The 15,283-nt window shown below is 35.9% G+C and overlaps 1 protein-coding gene across 2 annotated transcripts in view; it reads right to left on the bottom strand.

Moving 5' to 3' along the window:
* The window catches only part of CRISPLD1 (cysteine rich secretory protein LCCL domain containing 1), a 36,436-nt gene that overhangs the window by 17,960 nt on the left and 3,193 nt on the right, over nucleotides 1–15,283 (bottom strand). The window contains exons 2-3 of one of the 2 annotated variants that reach the window (XM_090282887.1): nucleotides 993–1,111; nucleotides 522–654 (exon numbers count right to left, since the gene is read on the bottom strand). In XM_090282887.1, the coding sequence (XP_090139013.1) occupies nucleotides 522–654; nucleotides 993–1,111 (252 nt within the window). Of the gene's footprint in view, nucleotides 1–521; nucleotides 655–992; nucleotides 1,112–15,283 lie in introns of those variants that run through there. The other variant, XM_090282888.1, reaches the window with a different exon arrangement.

The raw sequence follows: 15,283 nt of genomic DNA, 5'->3' as shown, positions 1-15,283 counted from the left end.
GTCTTCTCTATATTCCCTAATAATCAGCCATAGATCTTCTGGAAACTCACATCTGTGGTGAGCTTTATCTAATTGAATCTGCCTTCAGTTGTGTGATTTCAAAGTTAAAACATATCCAATATCAAATGCAGACTTTCAATTTAAAAGAAAGAACTGCTGCACACATGTAAATACTCAATATCATTGGTAAATAAAACTATATTTTTATTTTTTGGAAAATAAAAAATAATGACACCTGATTTTGAAGATAGTATATTTCTCCCCATTTGCATTTATTGGGGCCATATTAAAAATGTTTCATATGTAAAATTATTGCAATAATGTTTTTTAAGTATATGTTTGGACATTTTTTCTGATCATTACTTTTATTGTTCATAGAAATTTATAAACTTATTCTACATAAATCAATAATTAAATAATTAGTAGCCATAGTAGACAGATGCAAATTCAGTAGCCTAAGTTTTCCCATAGTTACATAAACTCAACTTAGAAAAATGAAGTATAATATACTTAAAACATACCTGTGTATAATGAGTACATACAGGACCAGAACATCTGAATGGGCAATATGGGTTGCACTCATGTTCATATGGGTAGCTAAAGTCTCTCACTTCATCATACCATGCTTGTACATGAAATGTTGGGGGCCTATATCTATTTGAAATAAAATAACCACAAAGAGCAAGTAGTGGAGAAAATTTAAAACCAAATATTGCAAACAGACTGATAAAGAAGTGTAGAGATATTTTTGTGTAAGTCATTAATCTTAAATACTTATGCTCATTACATTACTATTATATCAATTATTTAAAACAAAAATAAATCTCTAATACTGCTTATCATTCTTGTATATTTATTTTTTGTTATTCATGTTGGTTATGATTGCTTGTTTTCCTTTTAGGTACAAGCCTCTGAAAATGTGCAACATTAACAAATAAGCATTTCATTTCAAACATGTTTTCATAAACAGAAAAAATTACATTTTAAGCTACCTTCCCCAATGTGCTCCCAAATTCTGTCCGATTGATGGAAGTAAGCTTGCAGGCCCATGTTCCCACAAGCAAGTTTCAGCCCAGGACTCTGCAGATCTTTCCAGCTCGACATCCCATGTCTATAGTTTAAAACAAAAACAAAATACAGATACAAACACTTAATGTTTGTGTACAGTTTGAATATTTCTTCTGGAATACAGTGTTTCTGAGTTCTTATGTTTTTCTTCCTTCTTACTTTTGATAAAGTGAACATCTTAGTCTGGGTTCTCACTATCTCTCATCAAGATTTTTGGAGTAACCTCCTACTTAATCTCCTGGCCTCATCTCTCATCCCTTCCAATCTGCCCTAACAAATGTTTAGAATCACCTAAGTGAACACAAATATACTTAACTAATTCCTCTGTCTGAACACATGCAACAAATTCCCATCTATGTGAATTCCAAGATTCTTGGTCCAACTGTTCCCTATTACAAACTCTGCTATTCATTGTTCTCACTAGCGTTTCCTTTGCCTAAAATATCCTTCTCTCAATTATCTGTCAGACAGATTGCTACTCTCCTTTCACAATCCAGCTTTATGTAATACATTCTTGACACCTTTTCAATTCTTTCAGATGCCAACTATTCTCTCCCTGGGGCACCTGAGCTTTGTTATGTCGTTGTCGGCAGCCGTCCGTCTCGAGAGACGATGGTGTAGCTTCTTAAGAGTCTATCTGCACCGCCGAGAATGGCTGTGCAGTCCGACTCGGGAGTGACATGGTATCTGTCTCCTCCCGTGTTGAATCGACATCTTGTGATGACGCTGAAGCTACAGAGCCTGGGCAGGGTGATATGGAGGGTCTGCTGTTGCCCATGCAGCAGACCCCCCCTCTCTTCGCAGCTGAAGGGTCCAAGGGAAAGACGGAGTCAATACAGCTTGGCTTCAGGTGCGCCGCAGGAGTTGCCGGTGTTGACTACAACGTCAAACTGCCTTAGGGACTCCGGCTCCGGATTTTCTGTCGGGGTTTACTCCCTTACCCTTTCCCCTGAAGAGGTATGCCGCAAGGCAGCGGAGGTTTTTTGGAGTCAGAGTTTTCCTTCTCTGATGTACCCTGACTGGAAAATCGAACCAGCGACACTTAGCTCGCAGGCCGACGCTCAATCCACTGAGCTAAACCAGCCAGGGCAGAGCTTTGTTATACTCCTTTGTTTAGTAGCTATTACACTGCAATGTTAGTATTTGTATACATGTTTCTCTCTTTCTTAAGACTGTGAGTTGTTTGGGGCAGTTACTTAAGTCATGCTGGTGCTTTTGGCCTAGTTTCTGTTTCACATGGACACGGTGGTTAATAAATGTTTGTGAATACATGAATGATTAATAAGTCTGAACCCTATAAAAAAATATATATATATATGTATTTTCTATATAAAACTCAATGAGGGTGATTAAGCCATACTTTAAAAATAATTTGTAAAGAAATATTTAAAATTACAAAATTATTACTGAAATGGTTTTTCCTACCTTGGGTTTAATATTCAATTTGTTAATTTGACAAAGAGATAGTGTATTATGTGGTGGTAAAAACACAGTTAGGTAGAAGTGGTTTAGTCTTGGCACAATATAGGATGTGAAGAGGAGAGGAAAATAGCCCTGGAATGAGAATGTGAGAACACAACCTAAGGAAACAGAAAGGAAAGACAGACTAAACTGATTTTTAGGAATTTAAATACCTAGAACTTGATGGATGACAGAACTTGGTATGTGGTGAGGGGGGAAAAGTGTAGACTGATGAGGTTAGCAAGTTGAGAAAAAGAAAATACAATAAGAGAAACAGGTTGTTGTAGTGGAAATGTTTGTGTATTTCTATGCACATTTCAAGGGTGAGGGGTGAGGTGTCTGCATTACATGCACTATACATGTCAGATAGAGGGTAGAAATATATGACTGGGTTCTGGGAGATAAAATATTTTCAGAACATATGAATTTTGAAGTTATTCATTCAGAGATAAATTTCTTCAGGAAGATTACATAGAATAAAAAAGAAATTTAAAGAAAATTCTGGAATTTTCAAAATTGAAGAAGAGTGAAAACAATTAGTACCATAAACTAGGAAAATGGGATCATAATATTTCAGGGAAAACTGAAAAGGATTAAATTATAGAACTGAAGGGACAAGAGATTCCAGAAAGAGTATGCCACAAGGTCAAATGCCAGAGAGGAGTCAAGAAAGATGAGGTCTGCTAAGTTGCTTTCATTATTACCCAAACAAATTAGGTAAGGAAAAATAAAGAATTTGGATATAAAGCCCCAGAAAATAAGCAATATGCTGATTTCCTTTTGTATCCAGTAGGTTGGAGAGGGAGTTATCCCTCAAAAGCAAGCAGGTTTCCAGGCAGAGTTTTCTGAAAAGTAATTTGTCCTTACGAGATAAACAAATTCTTGTCTTCAATCTTGGAAATTGGGTTCTTGCATAGTACTTAGTTACAGGTACAGTGAAACTACACTTATCCATAGGTTTCTAATCTAGCTACCTCATATTGAGAGTAGCCAAGAACCAGAAGAAAAACAAACAGTTTAAAAATGCCTTGAAAGTACTGTGATGATTTTAAAGAAGAGAAGGTGGAGTTGAATTCCCTTCCCTTTCTTTCAACTTGAGCTGGATAGTGACTACCTTGTCATGAATAAGATGACTTCTCAGGCTGGGTTAGGAAACACAGCCTCTATCTATCTGGTTGTTTCTCTTTTAAGACATACATCTTAGCAGAACAGAGCCAACAAATTAGGAGCCCAGCTGCCCTGTAGAAGTATCTGGAAAGATTATATGGAAAGGCCAGACAGAGACAGAATGAGATGCAGGAGTTCCTTGTTTGTGTTTTCTCAGCTCAGGCATGAGAACCTTCAGTGTGCGGGTCCAGCTCACTGCAAACATGTGAGACTCAGTGAGGACCATCCAGCTGAGCCTTGCAAAGAGAACTTAAGACCCTTATTCAAAGTCATTTTACTCTTTTTTGCACATGATGCTGCAATCTTAGGTGTCAGTTTTTCCCATGAAGTTGAAGATGGATCCTTTTTGGAGAGGATATATATACCAGTCCCAAATTCACAAAACAAAATATGTTATATTTCTAATTTTTGTTTATAAATCTGCTGTATAGAAATTAAAATAAAATATAAAACATCACTGAAATCCTTTAGGCTAAGTTTTCTTACTTGTGAAATGTATTAGTTGAAATAGCAGATAACTCAGGCTCCTTTGAGGACTAAAATTCAATTAAGTATATAATGTGCGTAAGCTGTGTTTATGGCATGGCACGTTTTCTACCTGATCTATTAGAAATAAGGAGGAAAATATATCAAATGAACTATAATAAGGAAAATAGGGGCATACATTACTTTAATAGAAGAACTGAGGCAGAGGAGACTGCAACTAAAATTTACTATCAATATTTTAAAAATATTAATTAGGAACGATTTTTGAAGTAATTACTTAAAATCTAATCAAGTATAGGTGTTTGGGTTGAGTTCAGTAATATAAATCAAGGAGATTCTTTTTTAAAAAGCTTACTAAAAGTATAACTGTCCTAGAAGAAATATTGCCATAACATAACTGCATAGAATGTATATTTTATTCTACAACATTATATTTCAGATTTTAAGACCATCAGTAATTCATGCCAATCCAATTTAAATGTAGGTTAGTCTCTATACATTTCTATTTAAATTAAGGTTTGAAAATAAAATCAAGATGGCCTGAAGGCTTCATTTTATCCACTCTAAACTATTCACCCAGCAGTAATTTAAAGCCGAACCACACTTAAAATTACCATTTCTTCATAAGATGGATACTTGACATGTATAGAAATAAAAAGCACTCTATTTTCCACCTACATCTTAAGCTCTTCCTTCTTAGAGCATAGTATAGCAGTCAATGAAGTTTTATTACTGAAAGAAACAGTTGGAAAGCAACTGACATTCTTTGTCTCCAATAATATTTTAAGCCAGTTCCACATGGAGGTTCTATCATTGTGTGTGTGTGTGTTTGTGTGTGTGTGTGTGTACACAAGAAATTTTAAATGTTACCAAAGGACTTTCAAAAGTCAACCTAGAACTATATAATAATTGTAGTACTAAAATATGATATTGTAGAAATTGTAATTGTGTAGTTATCTAAACATATACAGACAATTCCATTGACTACTATACTTTGGAAAGTATGAATGAGCATATACAATTCTAATTCCTACCAGAATACCCTGCTATCTTGCTTTAATAACAATCAATGAAGACTGGAAATCACTCAACAATGCAGTTTGAAAGAGAGTTAATATGAACAAAGTGGAATTTACTTATTAAAAAAGTGTGTGTGTATGCGTATTCTTACATATTTCAACTTCCTCTTCATCTGATACAATACATCTATCGAGATGGTTTTTCAACTGCTCAAAACAGTTTTTGAACTCATCGATTTTGATGCCTGTATTGCTCCTACCGTTTTTTGTTTCACCTCTTCCACATCAGCAAAATGTTTCCCTTTGAGGACTCTTTTCATATGTGAAAACAAAGAGTTCCACTGGGGGTGATATCCGGTGAATAGGAAGGGAGGGGCATAAGGGTCATGCTCCTTTTGGTCAAAAACAGTTGAACGGAGTGGACAGGTACCCTCATAACACATCCATCATGAAACGGGCAAATGAGTTAGTTGAAAGAGTCTTTAAATAAAATTCACAGAAGCTGAAGGCAGCCTCTCACAACACCAGCTAGTGTATTGATACAGATGGGTTCCTAGAACACTCATCTAGTAGGGGAAGCCTGTACTACAAGGCGCCTGCCATCCAGAAGATAATTCCTTTTTTTTAGATCTTCCTACCCAATATTGCCAGCTTGCCAGTACCTTTGGCAAAACCAGTACTATGCTTGGGGCAATGGGTGCACGATGCAGTGTGGAGGTAATGTTTATTGAGTCGTACTCTTGAAACCTATACCCCAATAAACTCAATTTTAAAAAAGTACTGTACACTAGGCAAAAACAGTCATTAGTAACATGAATTTGTCTTTCTATTTGACATGGGAATAGTTCTCTCTCTTAAAAATGATAAAGCATTTCAAATACATCTTCTTGACTACAGTAAATTTACAACTTTTTTCAAATTTATATCATTTGAAAATTCATATCCTGGGAACTGTTTAATCTTTATAGCTTTAAAATTAAGAGTTGAAAGCCAATGTTAATTAGTCACTAAGAAATTGTCTAAAGATGAGCATTTTCTTGTAATTTATTAAAAAATATTATTAAAAATTAAAGTGAAAGATGGACTGTTTTTCAAATAAAAATCAAACAATTTACACAATAGCTAATGTTAAAGCACTTAATCATTATCATTTTAGACTGTATTAAAGAACATGGAATAAAGTCTTGTGAGATTATGTGTTTGATGAACACTTACGTAACTAAAACTCTTCATACATAAGTCATCCCAAAGATTGATGATAGGGGAAAAATAATGGGCATCAATTATTCCACAAAGTTACTGCAAAGCACCTTATAGCAAAGGTATTGATAATTAGTCTACCAAAGAGAATATCCTAGGTGACAGTGAGGTTGTTTTATTGTTTATTTTATAGAGTTAGATTCACCAATGAAAAAATATATAAATTAATAAAGAAAGAAATTTTAATAGGAAATTGTTTGGCATGGTCTGACACCTTTAAATGCACACAGAAGTAATGTACTGAATGGAAATTCTCATATAATTGCATAATTTAAATGTCATTCTAAGTAAGGAGATATAGGATTGCAAGATAACTAACATTCTAGAAAACTCACCTAAGTGGATAAAACTACAATAGGTCTTTTCAATGACATGCTGAGAAAAATGTCTTTAAATAGTTAAGATACACTTAAAAAAAAGTGCAAAATAGTAATTAATGTAATTAATTATCTAACAATCTGAAAGAATATCTAAATAATATAGAAATAATATTTTAACTCATTATGCCTTTTTGCAAAACTGATATAATTTTAATGGGTTTCCAAAATAAATCCAAAAAATAATTGTTCTTTGTCTATCATACATTTAGGTAGTCTAATTAAAGACAAAAGCAGTCCATGATACAATCTGATATTTAATGTGGACTTTTAAAATATGCACTGCTCTTTGGCAAAGTAATAACATGAAATTACAGTGGTGTTGAAAAGGCAATTTCTCTGGAAGTCCAAGTCTAGTCTGGAGGATCTGATCTTACCTTCCTACCACTGAAAACTATAAATAGTGTGATAAAAACTATTTTAAGAACTATATAATTATTTGAAATAATTTTAAAAATGAATTCCATAAGCATCCTTCTTTTGTGATCTATATACATCTGCACATTTTATTTGGAACCCCCCACCCCTTATCTCCAAGCCAGTTCTGAGTTGTTGGAAAGAACTGTAACACTCCAGCTTTCAATGGCATTGAAAACCCCTGCCCTAGGGCTATGTTTTCTTGACATTTGCAGGTGAGGTCATTAGTGACAACTTTCTCTCTCCTTTTCTTATATAGACAGAAAGAAAAATATGCTTGCACTTGTTCAAATTACTCAAATTATGGATAAATACATAATATACCCTTGAAGAGTTTTCATTACTATTGCAATTGTATATTTTCAAATTTATCTCATTGACTATGTTAGGTTTGGTTTGTTTCCTTATCTGTAACATTAGGAAGCTGGAAAAAGTCTCTTCAATTTCTTTTAGTGTTAAAATTCTATTATTTGTACTTTTAGTCTCTTATAGGATGTCCTGTATTGCTTGAAAAACAATATAAACTATAAAATAATCTTTCTATTGATAATTAAGGGCATTTATTAACTAAGAAGCAAAAGCTGCTTTGTGGTTTTAATAACTGTAAAACCAAGAACATTTCAGAAAAACCAAGAACACTTCAGATCTTCCAATTAAATGTGTAGAGCAGAGTTCAATTGTTTCTGAATCATCTCTATTTGAGAAAGTTTTAATATTATCCAAAACTAATAAATACAATGAAATGTATAATTGATTGAAAAAGACAAGAAAATATTCTCAGTAAAATGTTAACACCAGGCCACTTTTTTCAGTTTAGTCCTAAAAACCCAATGGAAAAATCTTTGAAATAAAGCAGTTTTGTATATATAATTTCCTCCCACAGCTAAATGGAACATCAGGATTTTTAGCCAACTCATGAGTAGAAGTAGTTGGAGAAAATTAGACATATAGAATTATCTCTTTCTAAATACCGCCTTTAAAAGATCATTCATGCTGGGCCGCCACTTCTGAAACAGTAGGTTTGCAAATTACCCATTCTATGTCAAAATGAAGTCACTCACAAATGACCATTGTGATTTCCTATTTAAATCAGAAAGTGCAATTCAAAAATCAAATGACATAAGTGTCAATGTGATCATTTAAACAGCAATAACCTAACCTTCAAGAACAAATCTGTTTTTTTATGGAAGCAACACATTTGACAGTTCATGAGATTACAGATTTAAATTTTAAATACAATGCCTCATTATAAAATATTTAAAGCCAACTTCTTTTCTCCCTGCTGTGGTATTATTAGAACTGTAAAGAAACTGACATCATGAAAGAAATAAATAAGTCCACCCATGCTGACAGAGTGCATGATGATTTTGTGCACAAAGTCATCTGGTATGAAAAGCACTGTGGAAAACAGCAGCAATACATTCCTGACAATTCAGAAATGACCTCAGGTGTTTAACTACTCTACTTCACTTGATTTAAACAGTCTTTGTTCTTACAGGGAAAATGCATGAGACTCAGATTTCAAAGGGAACACCTGTGTTACTGGGCAGACAGCTCTTGCCAGGTACTAAGAAAGTATCCTTACCTGGGGCAATGCACTTATTAGGGTCTCCTGGAAGTTAGAGATGTGAGGCAGATGTGGCAGTATTGTACTTAAAATCCACTTTAAAACGGGGCCTAAATCTTAAAAATGTAGCTGTCTAAAATTTTAAGACACTGTCTCTTTATTAAAATTAAAATAATTCTTGAAATGGAAATTGAATGTCTAGATACACTCACAAGATGATTTCAGTTAAACCCATTATTTCAATGTTATACTGATATACTGAATGCATGATGTAGGGTAGATTGTCCTAGTGAGGCAGCAGAGCCATTAACTGGACACAATCCTTATATTTCTACTGAATGTCTGCTAACTCTTCCCATCTCATCTCATTGCCAAGGTCTTCATGAGTCTGGCCATCACTTACCTAAGGCACTTATATCCATCCCATCCTCATCAACATAGGCCCTGCTCCACAGCTGCCTCTCTTGATCTTTAAAGAGCTTACAAAATCACCAGATCTTTTTAAAATATAGATTCTGATTTGGTAGGCAGGAGATAAATTCAAGCTATGACATTTCTCAGGCCTGGTGCCAGGACTGTACACTGCATACCCATACTTTGAGAAGTGAAGTTCCATCACCTGTCCATTCATATTTCTTGGCCACTAAATCCATCAGAGGTATTCCCCCAGGGCCTAAAGAACTGTTCTTTCTCTCCTCCCCTCTTTAGTTACTTAAACTTTATCCTTTCACAGGAGTCCAATTGACATTCCATCTCCTCCTGGAAGTCATTCCAATGACAATACCCCATTTATCTCACCACTCTCTGAGCCTTCATAATCACATAATTTACCAAGTACAAGACAGAACTCTATCTAATGCATTGGGTCTTAATTTCCAAAGTACAGAACCCCTTGAAAAGCTGAACTTGGATTATTTTTATAAATGCCATATCTTTGTGTTGACTTTGTGACAAATTCAGGGCTATGATGTCTTCTTTATTTTTCTTGTCATTTAAAATAGGAGTAGTTAGTAATCTTCAAGACTATGTTCTGGATACTTGAGACCACAGTATTTAAGGAAGTCCTTTAGGAATTGAGAAAGTACCATCTATTGGTTCTTTACTCATTGGCTCAATTTATTAGTGCAAACACCTGTGTTTTAGTTTATTGATAGCCCATTAATTTTAGATAGATTCAAGACTGATACAACAGTCAAGCCTAGAAAAATATGTGAAAGATAAACTCTCATAATAAGTCACTCTATAGTACCTACTTATGCATTAGTTTATATTTTACATTTGAATATCAAAATAATAACTCGGGTGTTGAAAGTAAATGAAATATTAATTGCTTTTATTTATTGTACTTAGGAATGCTTTTCTAATTTTCAAAAGAAAAAGGGATGGGTTATCAAATGAAAGAGTTCTTGGGCAAATTAGTACAAGAAAAAGTTCAACGACATATAGAAACTGAAACTTGCAATTTAACACTATAACCTCAATTTAAACCAAAGACTAAAATAAAAAAAATATTAAAATGCATATGTTCATATACTTTTAATAAAACTGCTATATTAAGTTGCTCATTTGTTTCTATATTGCTCTGTGTTAAGTTTTCACTAATAATTACTGCTTCAAGAATGACAGTTATTCTTCCAAGCAGTCACTGGAAACTGTTGAAGCCATATGATTTCCTGTTCTCCCCTGCTTCTAGGAAGCTCAAAGCTGGTTTAATAACCATAGCATTCTCAATCCGATTTTTACACATTCCTTAGCGTTGTCTTCTTCAATAATTAATGACTAAGGTGATAGTTTTTAAAAAATTTGGTTTTCAAACATCCTTATTTGAAAATCCGAGAAAGAATATGGTGTTAAATATTCTTCATTTGTTCCCACATAGCTTTTCTCAGCTCCTAAGTGATATTCTCTCTGCCCCAAAAGGCTCCACTCTATATATTGAGAGCCACTTCAAGCTCTAAACCCTGGATTCCAGTTGGATTTGGCCAAGGAAGATAATGACAGGAAGTCAGAGGATAGGAGGTGAATTTAAGTGTGTACTCCCTCCTTTTTGATCCCACTCACCTCCTTTGAGTACAGATGCTCCTCAATTTAGGATGAGGTTACTTACATCCCAATAAACTCATTGTAAGTTGAAAATGTTGTTGTTGAAACTGTTGTCAAAAATGCATTTAATACCTGCTGAGCATCATAGCTGAGTCTAGCTTACCTTAAGCAGAATATGGGAATTACTGAACAGGAATTGGGCCACTGTCCTGTTCTTCTCAGGTCAAAGTTCTCTTCTGTTGCTCATGGAGGCAGTAAGGGTAGATCAGCTTTTGGGAGGGTAGGAAAGAGCAGATCACATGAGAAAACAGCGGGAATCCTTATCCTGGGAAGTTGGGAGGCAGAGGTTGATTTCAACTCCTCTAATCTCTTGAAATTGGGTTGGCAAAATGGATGATTTCTGGAATCTCTCTAACTATTATGGAATCTAAGTTTTAAGATCTGGAATCTTCCCCATGGATATTTAAACCAGAATGAAAACTTCTGCCAGTTTTTAAAAAAAACTGCAGTCAGGGTTCAGGTGGATTTAGACTTGTACCAGACTAGGAGCTCCCAGGCTACTGGCTGCTGGCTGACCAAGTCAATTTCATGAGTCCTGCAACAGGCCTCCTTGAATTCTCCGAGATTGATGTTGTGATTACCAAGGGGGTTTAGTGTGTATTAACACTCTTGCCACGTCCCACCGCCCCACTCCTAGCCAACACCACCTGTTAGATGGATTATGGCAATAGCCTGTCTTCCTGCTCACACCCTTTGCCCTACCTTCCACCACCTAAATACTGTTCTCAACAAAGCCATGATTCTGAATAAGATCGTGCTGTTTATTTGTTCAATTAGTTTAAATGTCATTTTACCACTCAGTGAGCCTTTACAGTGATCTATGTGTGTTCTCCTCACTTAAATCCCTACAGCACTTCACACTTATGCCAGGCAAGAAATAACGTTTTGTTGTGTACTACTAGGCCCTAGGTGGTGTCTACAGTATGGTAAACTCCTAATACCTGGAAGAAATAAGTAACAGTAACAATTTCAAAAGTCTGTGGTATTTTTATAGCACTGAGTGTTCCATTCCCTTATTAAAACTACTTTTTTCCCTGCCTTGCTAAGACCCTAGATTTGCTGCTTACATTTAAGGAGGAATCTTTAATCCCCTAGAACTCCAGGGTAATTACTAATTTCCATAGAACTGAGCTGTAATGTCACTATCTTTTACAGATATTGTCATCTACAGTGCAATATCCAAAAAGAAAAATACATTCATTTGAAAGTGTTAGTGTCTTAAAAAAGCCATCTATTCAAATTAAGGTTTTGTAAACTTTTAAGTTTGCAGACCAAGAGACTTAAAACATAACTTTATTTATCTAAACAATATTATTAAAGTGAAATTACATTAGGAAAATGAGATAAGGTATTTCAAAGATAATTTAAAGAGCCTTAATAATTTTAAATAATGCTAATATTCTTGGAACCCAGAAAGCAGTGAATTCCTGCTACTTTTAGCAAGAAATGTGTAAACACTGAGTTTTAAGTAAATGAGTCACAAAACCATCATTTCATTATCTGCATTTATTCTGAATATACGTCATTAGTGGCAAATAATGTCAGAAGATACAGACTAAGAGAGTAAATAGAGAAACTCACATGCTTAAGAACACTTTTTTAGGCTTGGATTCAGGCTACAGAGAGTGAGAAATAAGGCAAAACCCATACTAGCATCACCCTGTTTAGCAAAGTAAATTATCCTGTGTCCAGTTTCTGGAATTATCTGCTGTACTGAAGCCCAGAAGAAGAAATTTAATTTCTAGTGTTAAGCATGGCCTTAGAAAGAATATAAGTGACAAACTGGAACCAAGCCATCAACATGCACCAAGGATCAAAAGGACCACTGGTTGTGGCTCAGAGCCTCGGGTTGCCCAGCAGATGGAGAGGTATCCAGCTGTATTTTGTTCTGCATTTGGAAATACATGACAAATGCGTGCCAAGGTTTTCCCTACTCTTACCTAGATGTGAGGGGAGAGCAGGCAGGCACAGCCGCCCACCTTCACTCACGGTCTATCAACAGTTCTCCAAAAGACATGGAAATAGTTATAACAGGGGAAAATGGCTCATATAATCGGCCCATATGTCATTTTTAGATAAAGTGTCCTTGTTGCTAAAGCACATTCTAGACATAGGTCTACATTATGTATCATAGTGAACTTACTGGATTTTAGTCATCTATGCTAAAAATTTGTAGCAAGAGGTAAATACCCATTATTTCATTTTATTACTTAAATTCCAGAACATTTGGATATTTTTACTATCATCTCAGTGGTTCTATATTACTGGACAATTTATAGTATACCATGAATATTTTTAAAAAGTAGGAAAAAATTCTGAATTATTTGAGACATTTATTCCTCCATCTCTAGTGTTTCCAAATCCCACGTAAGTATCTCTGGTGTTGGTAATATCTTACCTTCTAGACTTTTTATTATATTCTCTTATCTATCCCCCATATTTATCTCCTATATAATCTCACCAATTGCTCCACCCACTATTTCATTCAACACTTATTTATTGAGTATTCGACAATATTTGATCAACAAATATTTACAGAGTATTTCTTCTATGTATCAGGCATAGGTTTAGAAGGAGAAATAAGCCACGATCCTTACCTATCTAGGAATTCAGTGACTTGGAAAGGACAACAGACTAGTAAATATTTAATTGTAACAAAATTTTAACACTAAACGGGCTTAAATAAAATACTTTAGGAGTACAGAAGAGTGGGGCAGGTGAATGGGTGCACCAGAGAAAGTTTTACAGAAAGATGTTTGTACTTAGTTTTGAGGAAGAGTTTGGAAGGAGACAGGAAGCACAGGCATTCTGGACACTGAGCAAAGAGGCAGAGAGCATAAGAGAACACCATCATCTTTAAGAACAACAAGTAGTTCAATGTGAACACAGCTCCATATATGCAAGGGCATTGATATAAGGGCATATTGGACTGGCTATGCTTCCTTTTCTAAACCAATCAGCATGGGCTTTCACCGTAAGCAGAAGGGAGCTAAAACAATTTTTGTGCAGCTGAGTAACTATCCCAGATTTGTTTGTGGGAAAACAAATATTTTGGAACAATGAGGAAGGTGGACTAAAACAGAAATAAAGTTGCAATATACTGGTAACGTTTGCTGGATGGGAGCCATAGAACCAATCTTGGGGTGAACAAAAGTAAGAATGAAATAGAAGAGATGGATTCAAAAGACATTTCTGAGACAGAATCTACAGAATTGGCAAGTAATTGTGTACTTATGTTTGTGTGTGTGTTGTGTGAAGGTGGGTGAAGAGAAGGCGAGAGTTGAAGATATGCCCAATTTTCTGGGTGGTTGTTGTTTGCTTACAGAGGACTGACAATCCTGGCTGGTTTGGCTCAGTGGATTGAGCGTCGGCCTGCGAGCTAAGTGTCGCTGGTTCGATCTTCCAGTCAGGGCACATCAGAGAAGGAAAACTCTGATTCCAAAAAACCTCCGCTGCCTTGCGGCATACCTCTTCAGGGGAAAGGCTAAGGGAGTAAACCCCGACAGAAAATCCGGAGCCGGAGTCCCTAAGGCGGTTTGACATTGTAGTCAACACCGGCAACTCCTGCGGCGCACCTGAAGCCAAGCTGTATTGACTCCGTCTTTCCCTTGGACCCTTCAGCTGCGAAGAGAGGGGGGGTCTGCTGCATGGGCAACAGCAGACCCTCCATATCACCCTGCCCAGGCTCTGTAGCTTCAGCTTCACTGGAGAGGACACTCCAGCGTCATCGCAAGATGTCGATTCAACACGGGAGGAGACAGATACCGTGTCACTCCCGAGTCGGACTGCACAACCATTCTCGGCGGTGCAGATAGACTCTTAAGAAGCTACACCATCGTCTCTCGAGACGGATGGCTGCCGACGACGACGACAGAGGACTGACTGAGCAGATGTAGATCAGAGTAAATCCATGAAGGGAAGTAAGATGACAATCAGGGGTGGAGGAAAAGGGTAAAACAGTAATTCATTTTCTTCTTCAACATCTTAAGCTTCAAGAAACTGTTGGGTCATATTACACAGAGATGACCCGGGCAGTAGGACTAGTGAAAATGAATCTCAGAGAAGATTGTTAAACAGAGATGCAGACTATGGAGCCATCAAAATATGAGTGCTATTTACAGTCAAAGGAGTATATAAGGTAGATCCAGAAGGAAGCCAGAGGCCACGAGAAAAAACCTAGGGAATAAAACTTTAAGAAATAAGCAGGAAACAAGATGTTGTTGATGAATTAACCAGAAAAATAAAAGAACCAAGTGATGGGGTCCTAAAACCCATGGAAAGGAAAGGTTTGAAGAAAGAGAACATGCTCAGTAGTTCAAATGTGTTATCTCACTACTACACTGGGGGTGGGGGGGTGG

The sequence above is a fragment of the Furipterus horrens genome, unplaced genomic scaffold, assembly GCF_987537825.1.
Source record: "Furipterus horrens unplaced genomic scaffold, mFurHor1.1.pri manual_scaffold_7, whole genome shotgun sequence".
In the NCBI taxonomy this organism is placed as follows: Eukaryota; Metazoa; Chordata; class Mammalia; order Chiroptera; family Furipteridae; genus Furipterus; species Furipterus horrens.
Note: the sequence above shows the minus strand (reverse complement) of the source record. Positions and strands in the feature narration are given on the sequence as shown.